General features: G+C 45.2%; 1 protein-coding gene across 2 annotated transcripts in view; it reads right to left on the reverse strand.

Annotated features, from left to right (window-relative positions):
* Top2b (DNA topoisomerase II beta) overlaps positions 1 to 18,314 on the reverse strand; it is a 75,132-nt gene extending 56,818 nt beyond the window's left edge. The window contains exon 1 of one of the 2 annotated variants that reach the window (XM_045135708.1): positions 18,204 to 18,314. In XM_045135708.1, coding sequence (XP_044991643.1) covers positions 18,204 to 18,242 — 39 coding nt within the window. In that variant the 5' untranslated portion in view covers positions 18,243 to 18,314. The remainder of the gene's footprint in view (positions 1 to 18,203) is intronic. The other variant, XM_045135707.1, reaches the window with a different exon arrangement.
* Between the last annotated feature and the right edge of the window lie 1,099 nt (positions 18,315 to 19,413).

Below are 19,413 nucleotides of genomic sequence, written 5' to 3' on the forward strand. Positions count from 1 at the left end.
AACAACAGCCCATGATCATCAACAACACAGCACATGATCAACAGCAAAGCACACGCTCATCAACAATGGAGCACACAAATGACAGCAACACAGCACGCAATCGTCACCGTCATCCCAGCATGCGATGATCATCACCACCATCACCACCACCACCGCACACGCAACGCTCATCACCACCACCACAGCACGCGATGATGATGATCGTCACCACCACCGCAGCACGCAATGATCGTCACCACCATCACCACCACTGCAGCATGCGATGACTGTCACCACCACTGCAGCACGAGATGATCGTCACCACCACCGCAGCACACGATCATCATCATCATCACAGCACGGGATCACATCAACACAGCACATGATCATCAATGCAGCATGCAATCAATGTAGCACATGATCAAGAGCAACACAGCATGAAAGCCCTGATTGAAGATGAAACATGAAAACCAATAATAAAACAACCCTGAGCAAAGTGAGAAAGAAGATGAATAGATAAAATGGAAGTTCAGTAGATAAAAGAATCAAGCATTTCCTTAACTTAAAAATACAGTAACAGGGAATACGACAGGACAGGTCAGGAGGGCATACCCAGAAGCATTTCCACTCTGGTGACTGGCTTCTGCTCTCACACACATAACCCACAAACACATGGGGAGTACCAGAAACCCCACTGAGGTGGGCCCTCAAAGGGGTGGGAGCAGGGAGGAAGTAAGTAATGGTACTAACACATGATGTGTCCATATAAAGCATATTAATGGAAGGGAGGGACTCAGCAGCAAACTTGGCCAAGTAATAGGGGGAAAAATACAAAATATGAAGTGTGGTGTTTGATTCAAGTATCCCCCACAAACTTAGGTTCCTTGAATGCTAGGTTCCCAACTGATGGAGATTTGGAAATTAATTCCTTCTGGATGCAGCGTATTGTTGGGGGTGTACTTATGGGTGCTATAGCCAGCTGCCCCATGCCAGTGTTTGGCACACTCTCCTGTTGCTACTGTCCACCTTACGTTGGCCAGGGGGTGATGTCCACCCTCTGCCTATGCCATCGTTTTCCCCGCCATCATGGAGCTTCCCCCTCAAGTCTGTAAGCCAAAAGAAACCTCTTTTTTCCCCACAATCTGCTCTTGGCTGGGTGCTTTCTACCAGCAATGCAAACCTGACTGCAACATGAAGACAAAAAAAATTAAAAGGTAAAGAAAACAAAAGGAAAGAGAATAAAGAAAAATTAAGAGTTTAAACTGCTGATAGGCCACCATCAATCAACAACATTCCTACTACAGAAGTCTCAATGTAGAAGAGAGAGAAGTGGGTAAAGGACCTGTCTGAAGAACTATAGGCTGAAACTTTCCAAATGTGAGAAAGCAAATAGGCATACAAATTCAAGCTCAAAAGAATCCAAACAAGGGGGCTGAAGAGAGGGCTTAGAAGTTAAGGCACTTGCCTGTGAAGCCTAAGGACCCATGTTCGACTCTCCAGATCCCACATAAGCCAGACACACAAAGGTGAGGCAAGTTCAAGGTCGCACATGCACACTAGGTGGCACAAGCATCTGGAATTTGATTGCAGTGGCTAAGGCCCTGGTCCATCAATTTTCTCTCCCCTCCCCCCCCCTTTAAAATAAAACAAGAAAGAATTTAAACAAGGATCAATCTAGAAATCTATACTAAAACATATCATAATACAACAGTCCAAAGTCAGAGGGAAGGCCATGGATTGGCTCAGTGGTAGGACACTTGTCTAGTACTTGTGGGGAGACTTGTCTAGTACTTGTGGGGAGACTTGTCTAGTACTTGTGGGTCCTGAAAACAGCCACAAAAGATTACTCTCTCATGTACCAGAGTTTTTATTAGGTTATCCACAAACACAAACTATAAGCAACTGAAATGACACATATTCCAAGTGCTGAATGATTTAAAACTGTGAAAATTAAACTAGCAAAACTACTCTATAAATTTTTTAATTAAAAATTATATTTTTTAAGTTTTAAAAGAGAAAAGATGACTGTAAATTGAGGTTGAGCAAAGTCATCACATTACATTTGCCCAGAAAGAAATGCTGATGAGGGCTAGAGGGATTTAGTTAAGGCATTTGCCTGTAAAGTCAAAGGACCCAGGTTCTATTCCCCAGGACCCACGTTAGTCAGATGCACAAGGGGGTGTACAAGTCTAAAGTTCATTTGCAGTGGCTGGAGTCCCTAGCATACCCATTCTCTTTCTCTGTCAAATAAATATATAAAAATTAATTTTTAAAAATGCTAATGAGAGTTCAATTTCAAGCAAAACAATAAAAATCAACACAAAATCATAGAAAAATATATAATTTTCTGTATTATTGCAGGTACATAGCTCACTTTTAAATTTTTATTTATTTATTTATTTATTTATTTATTTGAGAGTGACAGACACAGAGAGAAAGACAGGTAGAGGGAGAGAGAGAGAGAATGGGCGCACCAGGGCTTCCAGCCTCTGCAAACGAACTCCAGACACATGCACCCCCTTGTGCATCTGGCTAACGTGGGACCTGGGGAACCGAGCCTCGAACCGGGGTCCTTAGGCTTCACAGGCAAGCGCTTAACCGCTACGCCATCTCTCCAGCCCAATATAGCTCACTTTTAAATATGGTATAGAACCTTAAAAACAAAAGCATAAGCCAGACATAGTGGTGCACACCTTTAGTCCCAGCACTCAGGAGGCAGAGGTAGGATCGCTGAGTTCAACCCAGCACTGAGAAGGCAGAGGTAGTATGGTCACTGAGTTTGAGACCAACCTGAGACTAATTCGAGGTCAGCATACAAGTAATTATATATTTATTTTAAATGGAATGCAATTTTTAAAAAGGTACTTTTAGCCGGGCATGGTGGCGCACGCCTTTAATCTCAGCACTGGGGAGGCAGAGGTAGGAGGATCGCGTGAGTTCAAGGCCACCCTGAGACTACATAGTGAATTCCAGGTCAGCCTGGGCTAGAGGGAAACCCTACCTTGAAAAATCATAAATAAAATAAAATAGTACTTTTTTTCTCTATGATAAAGTAGGTGGTAGCTGAATTAGAAAAGTACAGAATTTTACATGCAATTGGTTGAGATGTGATTAGTTTAAGTTGACTATCATCCCTTTAATGCATTTTCTGTCTGTAATTACAATAGTAACCACAAAGAAAACATGTACAGACGCACATATGGCAGAGAAGAAGGGAAATGCTCGGTCAGTGCAGCGCTTGCCTTGCTAGCCTGAGGACCAGACTGGACCCCCAGAACCCACATGTGAACAAAAACAAGCCCCTGGTGTGGTGCTCCCGCAAGCAGAGAAGCAGAGCCCTCGGCTGGCTCGGCCAGGCTGGCCTAATTCAAACACCTGGTCTCAGTAATGGCAGCCACAGGAGAGACATCACCTGGGGTGCCTATGACCTCCACACACACACATGCACACACACCCGGGGACACATACATGTACCAGCACACACATGTCAGATAAAATTAATGAAGCACAAAAGACAAGGGAGAAAATAACATACAAGACAAATGAAAGCAACAGAACAGCATTAACAAATCCAATCAATCATATGCTGACTGCAAGACATACTTAGACATGAGAACACACAGGGTACAGGTGACAGCATAGAGAAACACTTCATGCAAACAGTTACTAAGAGAGTGGGGCACCTTATTTACATTATACAAAATCTACTTTGTGATGGCTTATGCTGTCAACTTGACAGGATCTAAAGTCACCTATGAACCCGAATGCCTGTGAGGGATTATTTAGTCTAGATTAAGCTTCTGGGCATGCCTGTCCTTCAAGGGAAGGACTACATTGCCTTAAGTCCATGACGCAGGGCCAGGGAGCTGAGCCCCAGAAGTCATGGCTCTTTACCTCCTGGGTGACCCGCTGCTGCCTCAATGTCTTCTTACCATGACTTCGATGGACTGTAACATCAGTGTAAATCAAAAGAAACCTTCCTACTTTAAACTAATTTTTGTTAAGTATTTTGTCCTAGAAACAAGAAAGGTAACAAAACTGATGAGACAAAGACAATTCACAATTTTGTTCCCCAAGGCAGGGTTTTACTACAGCCCAAGTTGATCTAGAACGCGTAGTGATCCTCCTACCTCTGCCTCCTCTCAGGTGCTGTAATGAAAGGTGTGTTCACAAAGACAATTCAAACTGATGAGACAAAGACAATTATTAAAAATAAATAGCACCTAACATCAGAGTACCCAGACACATAAAGCAAACACTAGAAGAATAAAGGGAGAGACACAGAAAGAGGTAAAATTTCAGTACCCCACTTCTAGTCATGGACAGAACTACCAGACAGATGGTCAAGGGGAAACAGGGCTGGAACAGCCCTATGCGCCTAAGAGAACAGAGGTCATTCCAGAACAGTGAGCATCCATTCTCCAGTGCACAGACCATAGGTCAGGTCACAGAGTAGTAAGTCTTAACAAATAGACACCCTGTCTACAATTGAATGGAACTACAAATCTATAGAAGGAAAATAGAAGTCCACAAATTATGGCAACTACACATTCTGCTTTTCTACATTAAATGTGTCCATGAAGGACTCACTAGGGAACCGAGAAAGCACATACAGTCCACCAAACCTGACAGGGTGTTGAGCGCAACACAGCCCAGAAGGACGACTTAATGCTCCCCAACTGCTCAACTGCACTCCTCGAGAAAGCAGAGAAAGAACTGAACTCAAAATTAACAGGAGGGAAATAACAGAGATAAACAAAATAGAGATTAAAAAAAAATAAGAAGTGTTTTTGTTTCTTTTAGGATAAACAAAACTGGCAAATGCTTACCACTGGTAGGAATGGAAGTGTCACACAAGCTTGCGTTTTGATGCTTCTCCAACTCACAAGGCTATTTGGGAAGGCTAGGGACTACTTGGTAGCACTGAAGGTTACACACCACTGGTTCCTGACTCACTCTTTCCTGATCTGCCATGAATAGACTGCCACACACTTTGCAACCTTCCCTGCCAAAATGGACTGAAACCCTTGGAAAATGTGGGTCAAAATAAATGTTTTCTCCCTAAAGTTGTTTTTGTCACAGCACTGCAAGAGTATCTCATACCCACAAAGCAAGTTCCCAAAGAAGTGGGGTCACTGCTGTGACTAAACCTGAATATGTTTCTCTCACTGGTTTATGAGAAGAAAATAGATTTGGGTATGTGAACTGAGAAGTCTTAAAATGCTAAAAGTGGAGGTTAATGGGGAATTATGTCAGGGGTTCAAAAGTGGATGCAAACAGACATGAGGACAACAAATATGCACATCTGTAGTTTCAAGGACTGTTGGCAACTGCACCAGAGGCCATTCATACCACATTTGGCCAAGAATTTTAAAAAAATTGCTCACTGCCTGTGTTCTAAGACTATGAGTGAAGCTAAGTTTAAAAGTGATTTGGCAAAGGACATTTCAAGACAGCAGAACAATTAGGTCTATGGCATAGTTACCTCTGGCCTCTTTTAGCCAGGCTTAGTGACAACTGGGGGAGGCCAAAAAGATGTGAAAACTGTGTGGTCTGAACATAAGAGGAACACTGGTATACCAGGAGGCCATGGTGGCTAGAAAGACTGGCAGAACTGAAATGAAGCACGGCAAGGTGGCAAGGCTATACCTAGGGGCAGTTCAGAAATTAGTGAGACCTCAGTCATCACAGGCTCCATCCATGGCAGAAAGTTGCAAACTCATTTACAAGACCTTCCTTAAACAAAGAGTGCCCCAGGGGTGCTCTATCCACACAGACAAGTAAGCGTTTCTGCAGTTTCAGCTCTGCAGGCACTCAGAAGCCCCTGCAGCTCAGCTCCAAGGTGGCCAGACTACATTTGCAACAGCAGCACTGAGGACCATCCACATGGTGCCAGTTTTACAGACACACAGGATGAAGGAGGTACAGCATCAAGAAGACTTCCATGAAGATTTTTGAGAAAAGCCCATGAGACCAAGCCAGGCATATCCATGTTGTATTCCTTACATGGAACTCCAAGAGTGCCATGTGAGAAACTATGAGGGTAAAGCCCAAGATGAAATGAAGAATCCAGGTTGTTAGAGAACCAGGACCAAGAGACATCTCTAAGAAAACCTAAAAGTACTACACAGCTAAGATGAAATGAAGAATCCAGGTTGTTAGAGAACCAGAACCAAGAGACATCTCTAAGAATAGCTAAAAGTATGACTAGCCTCAGACAGAAGTGATTAAAACTCCCACCAAGGACAAGCCCAAGAAAGATGGAATCTCTGGAAAAGCTACATAGTATGGAAATAATTAACACCAATCTTCATATTCCTCCCCAAACAACAAAGCAAAAAACACTTTCACAATCACCCTACAAGCCAGTATAACTTGATACAAAAGCAGACAAAAAAAAAAACCACAGCAATGAAACTAGAGACTAAAGGACACTAATGCAAAAACACACAAGCAAATACTAGCAAATCCAATTCTGTATCATCTTAAAATAGGATCAGGCAGAACAGAAAACACCAGACCCTCTTCCTATGGCATGGGAGAAATGATATGCAAATCACATAAAAGATGTGAACTTCCATAATTCAACAACAGAGAAACTGGAATAAAGAACAGTCAGAAGCACCGGGCTTGGTGTCTAATGCCTTTAATCAAAGCACTGAGGCAGAGGTAGGAAGATCTCTATGAGTTCAAGGCCACCCTGAGACTATAGTGAATTCCAGGTCAGCGAGACCGTATCTCAGAAAAAAGAAAGAAAGAGAAAGAAAGAAAGAAAGAAAGAAAGAAAGAAGGAAGGAAGGAAGGAAGGAAGGAAGGAAGGAAGGAAGGAAGGAAGGAAGGAAGGAAGGAAGGAAGGAAGGGAGGGAGGAAAGAAGGAAGGAAGGAAGGAAGGAAAGAAATCAATGGACAATTCTCCAAATAAAATACACAAATGGCTAACAAGCAACTGAAAATGTCTTAATGTCATTAAATGCTAACCAAAATGGACATTGAAGCCATAAGGGCTAGAGATGGCTTAGCAGTTAAGACAGTTGCCTGCAAAGCCAAAGGACCCAGGTTCAATTCCCCAGGACCCACATAAGCTAGACGCACAAGGGACACATGCGTTTGGAGTTCGTTTGCAGTGGCTACAGGTCCTGGCGTGCCCATCCTCTGCCTGTCTCTCTTCTATCTTTCTCTCTGTGTTTGAAAATAAGTAAGTAAATAAAATATTTTGAAAAGAACACACAACGAGGTTAGGCATGATAGTGACACCTGCAATCACAGCACTCACAGGACAGATCCCATCTACACACACACACACACAGCAGTAACACCTCCTGCCTATTAAGACAGACATCAGAAAATACTAAGTATAGGTGAGGATGTGGAAAAGCTGCTGGAATTCTTGGATATAAAATGCTGCACAATATGAGTGTTCCCCCAACAATTAACCACAGGCTCACCTCCAGCACTCCCGGGTGCATATGGGAAACAACTCTAAGAAGGCTCTCAAGGAGGTGTCAGTATGACCACGAGCATCATTCAGCATTATGCACAACAGCCACCAAGACACAGAAACAGCCTCAACAACCATCAATAGATTACAGATGGACTGAGTAAATGTGGTTTGCAAAAATGGAATATTATGCAGCCTTAAAAAATAAGCCCTGTCATGTGCTATAAACATGAATGAATTTTCAGAACAGTATGCTACATATAATAAGCCAGTCATAAATGACAAACTCCACAGGATTCTACTGACATTTAGACTCTAGTCAACTTAGCAGAAACTGAAATTAGAAAGGTAGCTAGCAAGGGCATAGGGGAATGAATGGTGGAATTAGTGTACACCCAGTATAGGTTCAATGTTTTTCTAGTATTATTTGTGTGTGTATGTATTTGTGTGTGTGTGTGTGTGTGTGTGTGCGCGCGCGCGCACACACACTATGGTCTCCTGAGACTATAAGCAACTATAAATACATTGTGATGGTTTGATTCAGGTGTCCCCCATAAACTAAAGTATTCTGAAGGCTAGGTTCACAGCTGACAGAGATTTGGGAATTAACACCTCCTGGGGGCAGTGTATTGTAGGGGGCGGGCTAATGGATTTTATAGCAAGTTTCCCTTTGTCAGTGTTCGGCACAATCCTGTTCCTGCTGTGTACCTGATGTTGGCCAGGTGATGATGTCCACCCTCTGCTCATGTCATTGTTTTCCCTGCCATCATGGAGCTTTCCTCTCGAGCCTGTAAGCCAAAATAAAACCTCTTTTTGCCCCACAAGCTGCTCTTAGTCAGGTGATTTCTGCCAGCAATGTGAACCTAACTGCGCACACATGTGCCACTTTGCTTTTGTGTCCAGCTTTATGTAGGTGCTGGGGAGCTAACCCTGAACTTGCAGGCATTATGTAAGCACTAAGGAACTGAACCCCTGAACCTGGGCTTATGTGGATGCTAGGGAACTGAACCCCTTAACCCAGGCTTGCAGGCTTTATGTGAGTACTGAGGTATCAAACCCAGGCTGGCAGATGCTTTCAAATGCTGAGCCATCTCCCCAGCTTCCAGAGTTTCAATTTTATAAACTGAAATGTTCTAATGGTCTATCACACAATTATCATACATTGAACTCTACACTGAAAAATGGCTAAGGCAGTGAATTTAATTTTATGCTTTTGACAACTCAAAAAAACAAACAAACAAAATGTAACTGATTTTTCTAATTCTTGCTCACAATTTTGTCTAAGAATATGTAAATACTATAAAGGTAGTGACCAACATGACAGGTATTAAAAAAAATAAAAGGACCTTTCTATTTAAGTAATGAAAAGTATTAAAGGATACATATTACCTATAAAATCCATAATAAAACATATTTTTAAAACATTTATCATTTCAGCCGGGCATGGTGGTGCATGCCTGTAATCCCAGCACTTGGGAGGCAGAGGTAGAAGGATTGCTGTGAGTTCGAGGCCAACCTAAGAATACAGAGTTAATTCCAGGTCAGGCTGGACTAGAGTGAGACCCTACCTCAAAAAAAAAAAAAAAAAATTACCATTTCAAATCAACTCTCAATTAAGATATTAAAATTTCTAGAACTTGATATAAACCTTTAAACCTGGACACTTTGATAAGTAATATTTTTAATTAGAATACTATGCAATATTTGTTAATAAGAATATTCCACATTCTAGCTGCCTCAAATTAATAGAGAAAATGTTACAATAATAATAATAAAAATAAATAATAATAGCTGGAGAGATAGCCTAGTGGTTAAGGCATTTGCCTGAGAAGCCTAAGGACCCAGATTTAACTTCCCAGTATCCACAGAAGCCAGGTGCACAAGGCAGCAGCACATGCATCTGGAGTAAGTTTGGAGTGGCTAGAGGCCTTGGAATGCCCACTCATATTCTCTCTCTCTCTCTCTCTCTACCTATTTCTATCTCTCTCTCAGAAAAATAAATGCAAAAAATAAAAAATAAGAAGAATCTTCCATCACTATAGGTTTTATATAAAAATGTACACATTAGTAAGATAATTTTTTTTTAAATCAATGGCAGCACATGCCTATAATCCTGGCACTTGGAAGGGAGTGACAGGAAAATTGCCAGAAGGCCATTTTGTCAGAAAAAAAAATGGAGTAGAATATATGCATGTGTGGTGGTTTGATTCAGATGTTCCCCCATAAACTTAGGTGTTCTGAATGCTAGGTTCCTAGCTGATGGACATTTGAAAATTAATGCCTCCTGGAGACAGTGTATTGTTGGGGGTGGGCTTATGGGTATTATAGCCATTTTCCCCTTGCCAGTGTTTGGCACATTCTCCTATTACTGTTGTCTACCTAATGTTGGTCAGGAGGTGATATCTAACCTCTGCTCATACCATCATCTTCCCTGCCATCATAGAGCTTCCCCTAGAGCCTGTAAGCCAAAATAAACCTTTCTTCACAGAAGCTGCTCTTGGTCAGGTGATTTCTGCCAGCAATGCAAATCTTACTGCAATAGCATGCAAGGAGAAAACAAAAAACAATATAACATCAATAAAAAAATATCTGTATGAAGTAGAAATATAGTTCGTTTTATTTTCTTTTTAGAGATAAGTCTTCCAATTTTCTACAACAAACTCAAAGAATCACGTTAAAAAGCTTTTCCCCATGCACGAGAAAACACAATTAACAACATGGTCCATTCTTAGCCATTTCCTCTGCAGCCCAAGTTTCTCCTGTTACCTAGGCAGAAAGTAACAAAGCCAGGACAAACAGCCTGGCAGCCCTGAGAGGGTAGGAAACAGAAGTGGGCATCTCAGTGATAAAGCCTCTGTGCTCCTACTCCCACCATGCCATCCCAAGCTCACTGGTAGCCAACACTCGGGGCCCCAAACAACTGGTAAGATTAACAGAAGCCTGCCCTAGAGATGACTCTGGCCAGGCGACTGAAACCAGACTCTTCCCATACGGCAACCTCCCCTTAGTGAAGTAATGACATGGTCCTATGCCTGGAACAGACATAAGCCCTCCTGCCCTGGGGAGAGACAGGCTGAAGAAATGCGCCTTACATGCTGTCACCACTACTCCATCGCTTCATCAGAACCACCACAGTGTGAGCGGCTCTTCACTGCTGCTGACGGCAGGCAGAGGACAGACAGACAGTGAGCTTGGACAAGGGCCACAAACATCCTCACATGAGGAAAGGTGCTCTCACATGCACAGTGACTACACTCAGGTTGCTCTGATATTCACAGAATGAGGGGCTGATGTCTATCTTTCCCTCGTTCTTCACAATCAACAAAAATCGTCAATTACCAAGAACATGCTCAGTGACTTTGTATTTGGATTTGCTAATTAAAATTTTGTAATTGTTTTTCTTTGTTAAGGATTATATATATAGCAATGTGGGCTATGTGTGCATACACGTGTGCACATGCACACACATGCATGCTCAGGACATCAGGTATCCTCTACCACTATTCTGCCTTATTTCCTTGCATCTCCCGCTGACACTAGAACTCACCATTTCTCAGTGTGACTGGCTGAAGAGCAAGCCTGGCAATCCTCCTGCCCATCTCTACCCTCCTTAGTGCTGGGGTTACAGGCATGTGCAGCCCTGGCAGCTTTGTACATGGGGCTGGGACTAAAACTGAGGCCCTCATGCTGGCGCAGCAGCAAACCCTCCTACCCACAGACACTCCCTGGTCCCCAAAGATTGATGACTTAAGATTACTTGTAATTTACTTCACTGACTTATTTAAGTGGAAAAAAAACACCAAACTATTAATAGTAATAAATAAGTTCAGCACCCAATTACACTGGAATCTAAGAAAGCAAGAAAACACCTCCATTCCCATGTAAACCTAAAGACAATAAAAATCTACAGTAGGGGCTTTTTCAAACTCCTTCTTGCCTCCTTGGGCAAGAGCTATCTTCCTTCCCTAAAAGCTCTCCTTCCTAAATCCCTAAACTATAATAAAATCTTCCTGAACTTTAAAAGCAAATCTAGCTAGGCGTGGTGACACATGCCTTTAATCCCAGCACTGGGGTTGAGATCCCAGCACTGAGGCAGAGACAGTGGGATAACTGTGAGTTCAGCCTGAGATGAATTCTAGGTCAGCCTGAGCTAAGGCAAAATCCTATCTTGAAAAAAAAAGTAGATGAAAACAAATCTAAACTAATCACTATGTTATAAAATAAATATACTACACATGTCTAAAAGTAGTTTGACTTCTATTTTTATTCTATTCTTTGTCATATATGATGTCATAACTGACTCTTCTAAAGTTCAAAAGCTGGCTGCAAATTAAAAACAATTCTTAAATTATAATAACAACATAAAAATAAGCATATATCTCTTAAACTGATAATTATTTTATAGCACATCTGTAATGTTATTAGCTCTACATTAAACATCTATGTAGCCAGATGCGGTGGCACATGGCTTTAGTCCCAGCACTCAGGAGACTGAGGTAGGAGAATCGCTGTGAGTTCAAGGCCAACCTGAGACTTCAGAGTGAATTCTAGGTGAGCCTGGGCTACACAGCAAGACCCTACCTCAAAGGGGGAAGGAGGAAGGAGGAAGGGGGGAAAGGGGAAAGGGAGGGAGGGAGGGAAGGAAAGAAACACCTATGTAGTATTTATCTATAAGTTCTTCATTAAGAACACTTCATTAAGAACACTTCATTAAGAACAGAAAACCACAAAAATTAAAACAAAAATCCTCCTATTCTTCAGAATTAAAATGTATTAATTATTTTTTTAAAAAAAGAAAAAGATTCTTGTATGCACCTGATCTGGTACACACACTCACAATTCCTGTTTTTCTATGGGAGAATATAATGCTGCCAAGAAATGAGACAGTTAGTACTAAAAGGGGACTGTACCATTCATTCAGAAAGTCAGCAAAGAAATGGGTCCATCACCAAGCCAACAAGAACAGGCCTGAGGCTGGCAGCTTATCAATAAGCCTCTTCTCTCGCCTTAGGGACACTGTCCTCAAACTTAGCCTTTGGCAACATCCCTTGCCTATCTTTTCTCAGGCTGCCATCCCATGATGTAGAAGCACCAGTTATCTATCTGCCCACCACTAGTGAAACAAACAAGCAAGTAGAGTCCCCTACCTATGCTCCTCCAAAAACATCCTCCCGAAGCAAAGGACAAGAGGACACAATACAGCCAGGACTGCTTAGACTCTACAGGGAAGCCAAGCTTCCCTAACCTAGGATAAAGGCACAGGGGACTGGGGAAATGTGGTGCTTACCACACAACAAGCATGATGGCCTGACCTAAGTTAGACCCCTAGCACCCAAGTAAAAGTCCAACAAGGCCGTGTACATCTGTAATCCCAATGCTGGAGAGGCAGAGATGGAGAATCCTGGGCACACTAGCTAGCTAGTTTAGACAAACTGGTGAGCTCCAGGTTTAGTGAGAACCTGTCTCAAAAGACATGGTGGACAGCAATTGTAAATGACACCCAACACCAACCTTTGCCACCACATGCACTAGGGGATGGAAACACTTATAGGTGTGTATGCACCCTCACCTGGCAGTAGGCATGTGCCTGCCAACACAGTGGACATTCCATGAGCTCTGTGTGCTCCAGGAACAGCGTGCTGCTGATGAAGCCCTGGTGCAGAGCCACCTGAGGGTTGCAGAAGTATATTCCCAAAGCTAAACAAGTATGCTTGTCACTTGAAGATCTGACTTCACAGCCCATACCCTTATATTATACAACACCCTAAAAAGGAAATACAGTGCTTGGCTTTCTATGTGAAAGCAAAAGGTCAGCGTCACAGTTACTTTTGAGTTGCTGAGACAAGCACCCAACCAAGAACAGCTGATGCGAGGAAAGGGTTTATTTCAGGTTTACAGAATCCAAGGGAACACCATCAAAGATGTTTGTTGGCTCACTCCCATACATCCAAGCAGAGAGACACCACCAAGCAACAACAGCCAGAGCTCAAACTGGCTTCTCTATACCTTCTAGGGGTAGACTACATGATCCACCAGGGACACTTGCTCCCCAGAGAGTGCCACCCACTGGAAACTCCATTATAAATTCAATCCTAACCAAAAATCCCAGAGGCTATGGGAAACATACATTCACACTTAAACCATCAAACTCAGACAGAAAGAGACAGGCTTATCCAAGAAGTCTCTGCACTACCAGGGCATAAGAGTTGTTTTGTTTTTGATATCTTTAGAAGGAGGATGAGTAATTGGTGGGCAAGAATGAAGTAAGTAAGTTCAAATCCCATATCTGCCTTCAACACATGCCTAGCTGCTCATTACCTATTCTCTTCATCCTGTTTCCTTCTCAAAAAAAAAAAAAAAAGTGTGTGAGGTAGAGGGGAGAAGAGCAACAAAACAGGTTTCTTACCTTTAAAATGGGTAGTCCTTTTAGTATTACAGTTTTAAAAACATGTGGGCTGCTGGGTGTGGTGGCGCACAACTTTAATCCCAGCATTTGGGAGGCAAAGATAGGAGGATGGCCATGAGTTCAAGGCCACCCTGAGACTACATAGTGAATTTCAGGTTAGGCTGGGCTAAAGCAAGACCTTATCTCAAAAAAAAAAAAAAAAAAAAAGTGGGCTGGGAGATTGTTCAATGGTTAAAGGTGCTTACTTACAAGCCTGCTGGCCCAAGTTTAATTCCCTAGCACCCATGTAAAGCTGGACACAAAATGTTGCATGCATCTGTGATCCCGACATACCTACAGCACTGGGAGGTGGAGCAGGAGAATTCTGAAGCTCATGGGCCAGCTAGACCAGCATTCGGGAAGCAGCAAAAATTTAAAAGGGGAAACACCTTGTCTCAAACAAAGGGAAATAAAAGGATAAACACCCCAAAGTTGTCCTCAGACTTACAGACAAGTGCCATGGCATGCACACAAGCATGGGGAGGGGGGATACAAAGCCAAAACCACAGAAGCTTGCTTTTAAAGTGTACCAACTAGAATACAACTGTCTCACCATCTAAGACCTAAAACTACAGGTGAACAAACTTACTTCTGAGCAAAGTTAGCAGTTTATGAAAAGAGCTTTTAAATACTGCTACTATCTTTCCTTAAGAATGTAATTGAATGTTAACATCATTGTTACCTAAACTCTGCCTACTATAATGTGAGCAAATTAGCAGGTCAATTACCTACTTTCACTAATGACTAAGGTTGGATTACATATCCAGATCTTTGCTAAATACTACAAAGGATATAAACAAGGAAATTCATGATCTCTGATTTCAGATACTTATAGCTTTAAGACAAAATAATCATATATGAAAGCTCCCTTAAAATAAAAGTAACAAAAGTTCAAATTTTAAAAAGTAGCATAATCTCACAAATAAGTCTGGTGAGAATCTAACCTCACCTTAAAGAACAGTGAAGATGTAGACTGCAAGAAGAAAAGGGGCATTTTTGATGAAAAGTAAAAGATGCAAAGCACAAGTGAAAAAAACAACCAAGATTTGTACAGAAAGCAGAGAGTTTACCTATGGGAACTATAAGACATGCACCTCCATGGGGGAAGGGGAGAGGAGAGGACAGGAGAGGAGAGGAGAGGGGAGGAGAAGAGAGGAGGGAAGAGGAAGGGAGGGGAGGGGAAGGGAGAGGAAGGGGAGGAAGGGGAAGGAGGGGGAGGAGGGGGAGGAGAAGAGAAGAGAGGAGAGAAGAGAAGACAGAAGTGGGGGGTAGTTGTCATAGCTAGCTAGTGTCAATTTTATTTTTTCAATAGTTATACCATATTATGATATTTCTCACTTTTTACTTATTAAAATTATGGTCAAAATACTGCAAGCCAAAAATAAGCCAAATAAATTATTAAAAGGAGAAATCAGTGAAATCTCACACCACGCTGCTTTTTGGTTTTCCACATTGAAAGGTGATCTTTCACACAAATGCCAATACAAACAACCCAACCATCAGCAGCAACCCTTCACCCAGAAGCACACAGCGGGGACCGATTTCTGCGCATGTCTTACTGTCCACAAGAGGCAGCACCCAAGACGGGTGTCACTGATGCAAAGCTACCCTCTTACAAAGCACACGCTGCAGAAAGTCCTCAAACTCCTACAAAAAAAGTCTTTCACCTAGCTAAAACATATTTCAAAATCCACTGGAAACCATTATTCCAGAGTATGGACTTCTTTGACCTTTGCCAATAACACACACTTACTAGTCCTTGCACTGCGCTTCACTGTTTTTCCTCATTTAATACCTAAACGCAACACAACTTGACAAAATAGGGTTAGGAAGGTAAGTGCCTTGTAAAAAGTCCCAGCTACTATATGTACTACAGATGGAATCTGGACCCACATCAAAGCCCATAACCAACTCCTTATCTCATCCGCCAAAGTACAAAACCTGGAGGGACAGGTGTGAGGACACCCTGCAATCTCAGCACCCAGGGGTCTGAGGCAGGAAGACAACAGGCTCAAGATAGCCTCAGCTACACAGTAACAGCCCCTCGCTCACACACATGACATTAAACCAGCCTATGAGGTATGTTACAGACACAGAAGGCACTCACATAATCTCACTTAAATTTAATGTAAGCATGGCATATGAAAGCAGGCTTAAAGGGGATCGATCACTCATTTTTTTAATGTACTAATTCAACAAGATAACTTAATAGCATATCTGTATCCCTTTACTTTACTGTATTTTCCACAATCAGTTTTATATTTAATTTAATTGATGAATCAATTTTTAATTTCAAGTGGGTGGAATGAAACCCTCCAAGTTGTGCTTTGTTTCTTATGTAAAAGCTTCAAAGGAAAAGTGGTGTGCAAAGCTACTGACAGTGAACTGAAATATTGTTTCCAAATGATGAAGGAAAGCAGTCTAACCCCTGTGCAAAATGTTTGCCATATGGGAGCAGCTCCTCAACAGAATCCCTACTCAGCCTCAACACTTACTCCAGGAGTGAGACTAACACCACCATCTGGCCCCAACACTTCTTGCAGGTGTTTGATTTTAGAAACAGAGGAAAGGGTCATCACTTTTAATAATCATTCATTTCATTTCTAACATTTCCTCCCCACTCATATCCTCATTGTTGTAGTAACACAAAATGTGGGGAGATTCAACAGTAAAACTCTAAACAAGTTATTTTGCAAAATGCCTTGGCATAGAAATACAAATGGTAAAAATGCTTCCCTCCCCACCCATAACTAACACCCTTTAAAGCTTGCGATGTTTTTTTTTCAACTTTTATTGACAACTTCCATACATCTAGACAATATAACGTGATCATAATGCGCTCCCCTCACCACCACCCTCTTTTCCCCCTCCCAAATCCCCCCTGCACTGAATTCCTTCTTTCCAACTAGTCTCTCTTCCACTTTGATGTATAAAAATTGTCTATGAAAAAGTTAAAGGGTGGGCTGGAGAGATGGCTAAGCGGTTAAGCGCTCGCCTATGAAGCCTATGGACCCCGGTTCAAGGCTCGGTTCCCCAGGTCCCACGTTAGCCAGATGCACAAGGGGGCGCACGCGTCTGGAGTTCGTTTGCAGTGGCTGGAAGCCCTGGCGCGCCCATTCTCTCTCTCTCCCTCTATCTATCTTTCTCTCTGTGTCTGTTGCTCTCAAGTAAATAAAAAATCAACAACAACAACAAAAAAAAAAAAGTTAAAGGGTGGGCTGCAGGGATGGCTCAGCAGTTAAAGGCATTTGTTTACAGGGCCTGGTGGCCAGGGTTCAATTCCCCAGTACCTATGTTAAAGCCAGTGGCGCTTGCGTCTGAAATTCATCTGCAGTGGCAAGAGGCCCTGGCATGCCCTTTCTCTTTCTCTCTGCCTCTCGCTCCTTGCGAATAAAAACATTTTAAGACATTTGTTTAAAAAGTTAAAGGGTGACATGTTATGTATTTGATCACAAACCCCTCGCATTACCCTTTTTTTGTCCCCCCCATTCTCCTTCAGCTGAAGCCATCTCTCTTCCCAACTAGTCACTTCCACTTTGATGTCTTTTTTTTTTCTTGTAACCAACACCCTTTTGACAAGACCCAACTGCCACTCGACTCATCCAATCTTCCACAAACAAAGAGAAAATGAACAAAAGTGCCAATATGCACGTTTCTTTGCTTTTTTTGAGGGGGGGGGTGCGAAAGCAGGAAGTGGGTTCAAAGTGTGCAAAATTGCTTCTCACACACAAACACTCGGGCGGCCAGGCTAAGGACCCTGTATGGGAATGGACGATGACCCTAGTCTGAACTCTATGGTGGGACCTGGGAGGTGCTGGAGACTCAATCGAGGAGTCGTGGGAACCGGGCTTCACCAGCTCTCCACGGCGACTAGTCGCTGCCCAGCGGGGAACCCTTCCCCCCCCCGTGGGCCCGAGTCCACGCTCCGGTCGTCACTCGGGGACACCCTTGGACAACCTCCCCCCCCCCGCGGTCCGCTGCACCTGCGGGGCTGACGTCAGCAAGCGCCTCTTAATAATCCCCCTGCGGAGGGGCGGGCGAGGCGTTCCGAATGCCCTCCCTCCCCGCCCAAGGAGCCCCGTCCACGGCCACGGCCACGGCCACGTCCCCGGGGCGACAAGCCACCGGAAGCGCTCGCCCCCCTCCCCACAGGCTTGCATTCACGAAGGCGCCGCGCCACCACTTTCCCGCCGCCCCTCCACCCCCGCCGCCTCCCCGGTGCACCCCAAAGTTGCGTGCGCACCGACCGCCGCGGGCGGCCCGGGCTTCTGCAGGGAGGGGGCGGCGCGTGCCCGTGCGCGCGCCCCCCGCGAACAATGCGCGCGCCCGCCCGGCACTCACCACCCAGGTCAGCGCCCCGTTGCCGCCCGACTTGGCCATGGCGGCGCCTCCCGCGCGCAGGCCCGAGCCCGCCGCTCCGGCTCCGGCTTCTTCCCCGCTTCCCCGCCTCGCCCCGCTCGCTCCGACCGCTCCGAGCCGAGCGCCTAGCCGCGCCCCATCGCCCGACCGAGCCGCCGAGGAGGCCGCGCCGCCCGCCGCCCTGCAAACTCCAGGCGCGCGGCGCCGGGGGGCCTAGCGCGCGGCCGAGGGCCGGGGCGGGCGGGCGCCGGGGCGGGCGGGCGCGAGGCTGAGGCACGCGGGGCTCCTCGGGCGCCGCCGGCTCCTCCGAGGCCGCCTGCACCGCACCGCCGCGCCCGGGGTGGGTCTTCCCCCGAGGCTGCTCAGGAGCGCGAGCCGACGGGGACAATACACAGAGCCGCCGCCGCTACCGCCGCCGCCGCGGTCGCCTCCCTCTCGTCAGGCATAACAGCGCACTCACTCCCGGGCGCGCTCCGGGAGGGGGGGGGGGAAGGGCGCGGCGACCGCCCCCGCTGTCAATCAACTCCGCGCTGACCAATCGCAGCCTTGTCGCCGCAGCCGCTCAGCCAATCGCAAAATTCCAAGCCCCCCTCCTCCGGACGGGGCGGGACCCGAGGGAAAAACGTCATTGCGGGTAGCAACCGAGGGCAGATTTGGGGTTTTTTGTTTGTTTGTGTGCGCGCGCGCGTCCGTGGGTTTTCCATCGCGAAGGGGCCAGCGGAGCGGAGCGGGACGGGACGGGACGGGACGGGATGGGGCCGTCAGGGGTCACCGCGGGAGCGTCGGCCCGGGCCTCGGGGGCATGTCCACTCGTCCGAGCCGCACGGCCGTCCCTCCCACGGACCGCGGAGAAGCCCGGCGGGTCTGGGCGCCGGTGGGGGCGGGGAGGCAGGAAGCGCCGGCCGTCTCGGGGGAAGTGGCTGGTGGCGGGTCGCAGGAGGCGGCGGGCGCGCTGCGGGGGACCCTTGCCTCCTCCTCCGAGACGCTGCCAGCCGCCAGCCCCCCCGCGCTCGTTTGCAGAACTTGGACCCACAACGTTCCTAGGAAAGAACAAACGCCGACGGGATCTGGGCTCCGTGTCCGCTCCGGTGACCTTTCTCGCGAACAATGCAAACACGTTCCTTGTCACTTTCCCATCTGTCAAGATCTGCCCCCTCCCACTCACGTACCTCCAACAGGGAGGGCATGCATA

Source organism: Jaculus jaculus, chromosome 16, assembly GCF_020740685.1.
Source record: "Jaculus jaculus isolate mJacJac1 chromosome 16, mJacJac1.mat.Y.cur, whole genome shotgun sequence".
Taxonomy (NCBI): Eukaryota; Metazoa; Chordata; class Mammalia; order Rodentia; family Dipodidae; genus Jaculus; species Jaculus jaculus.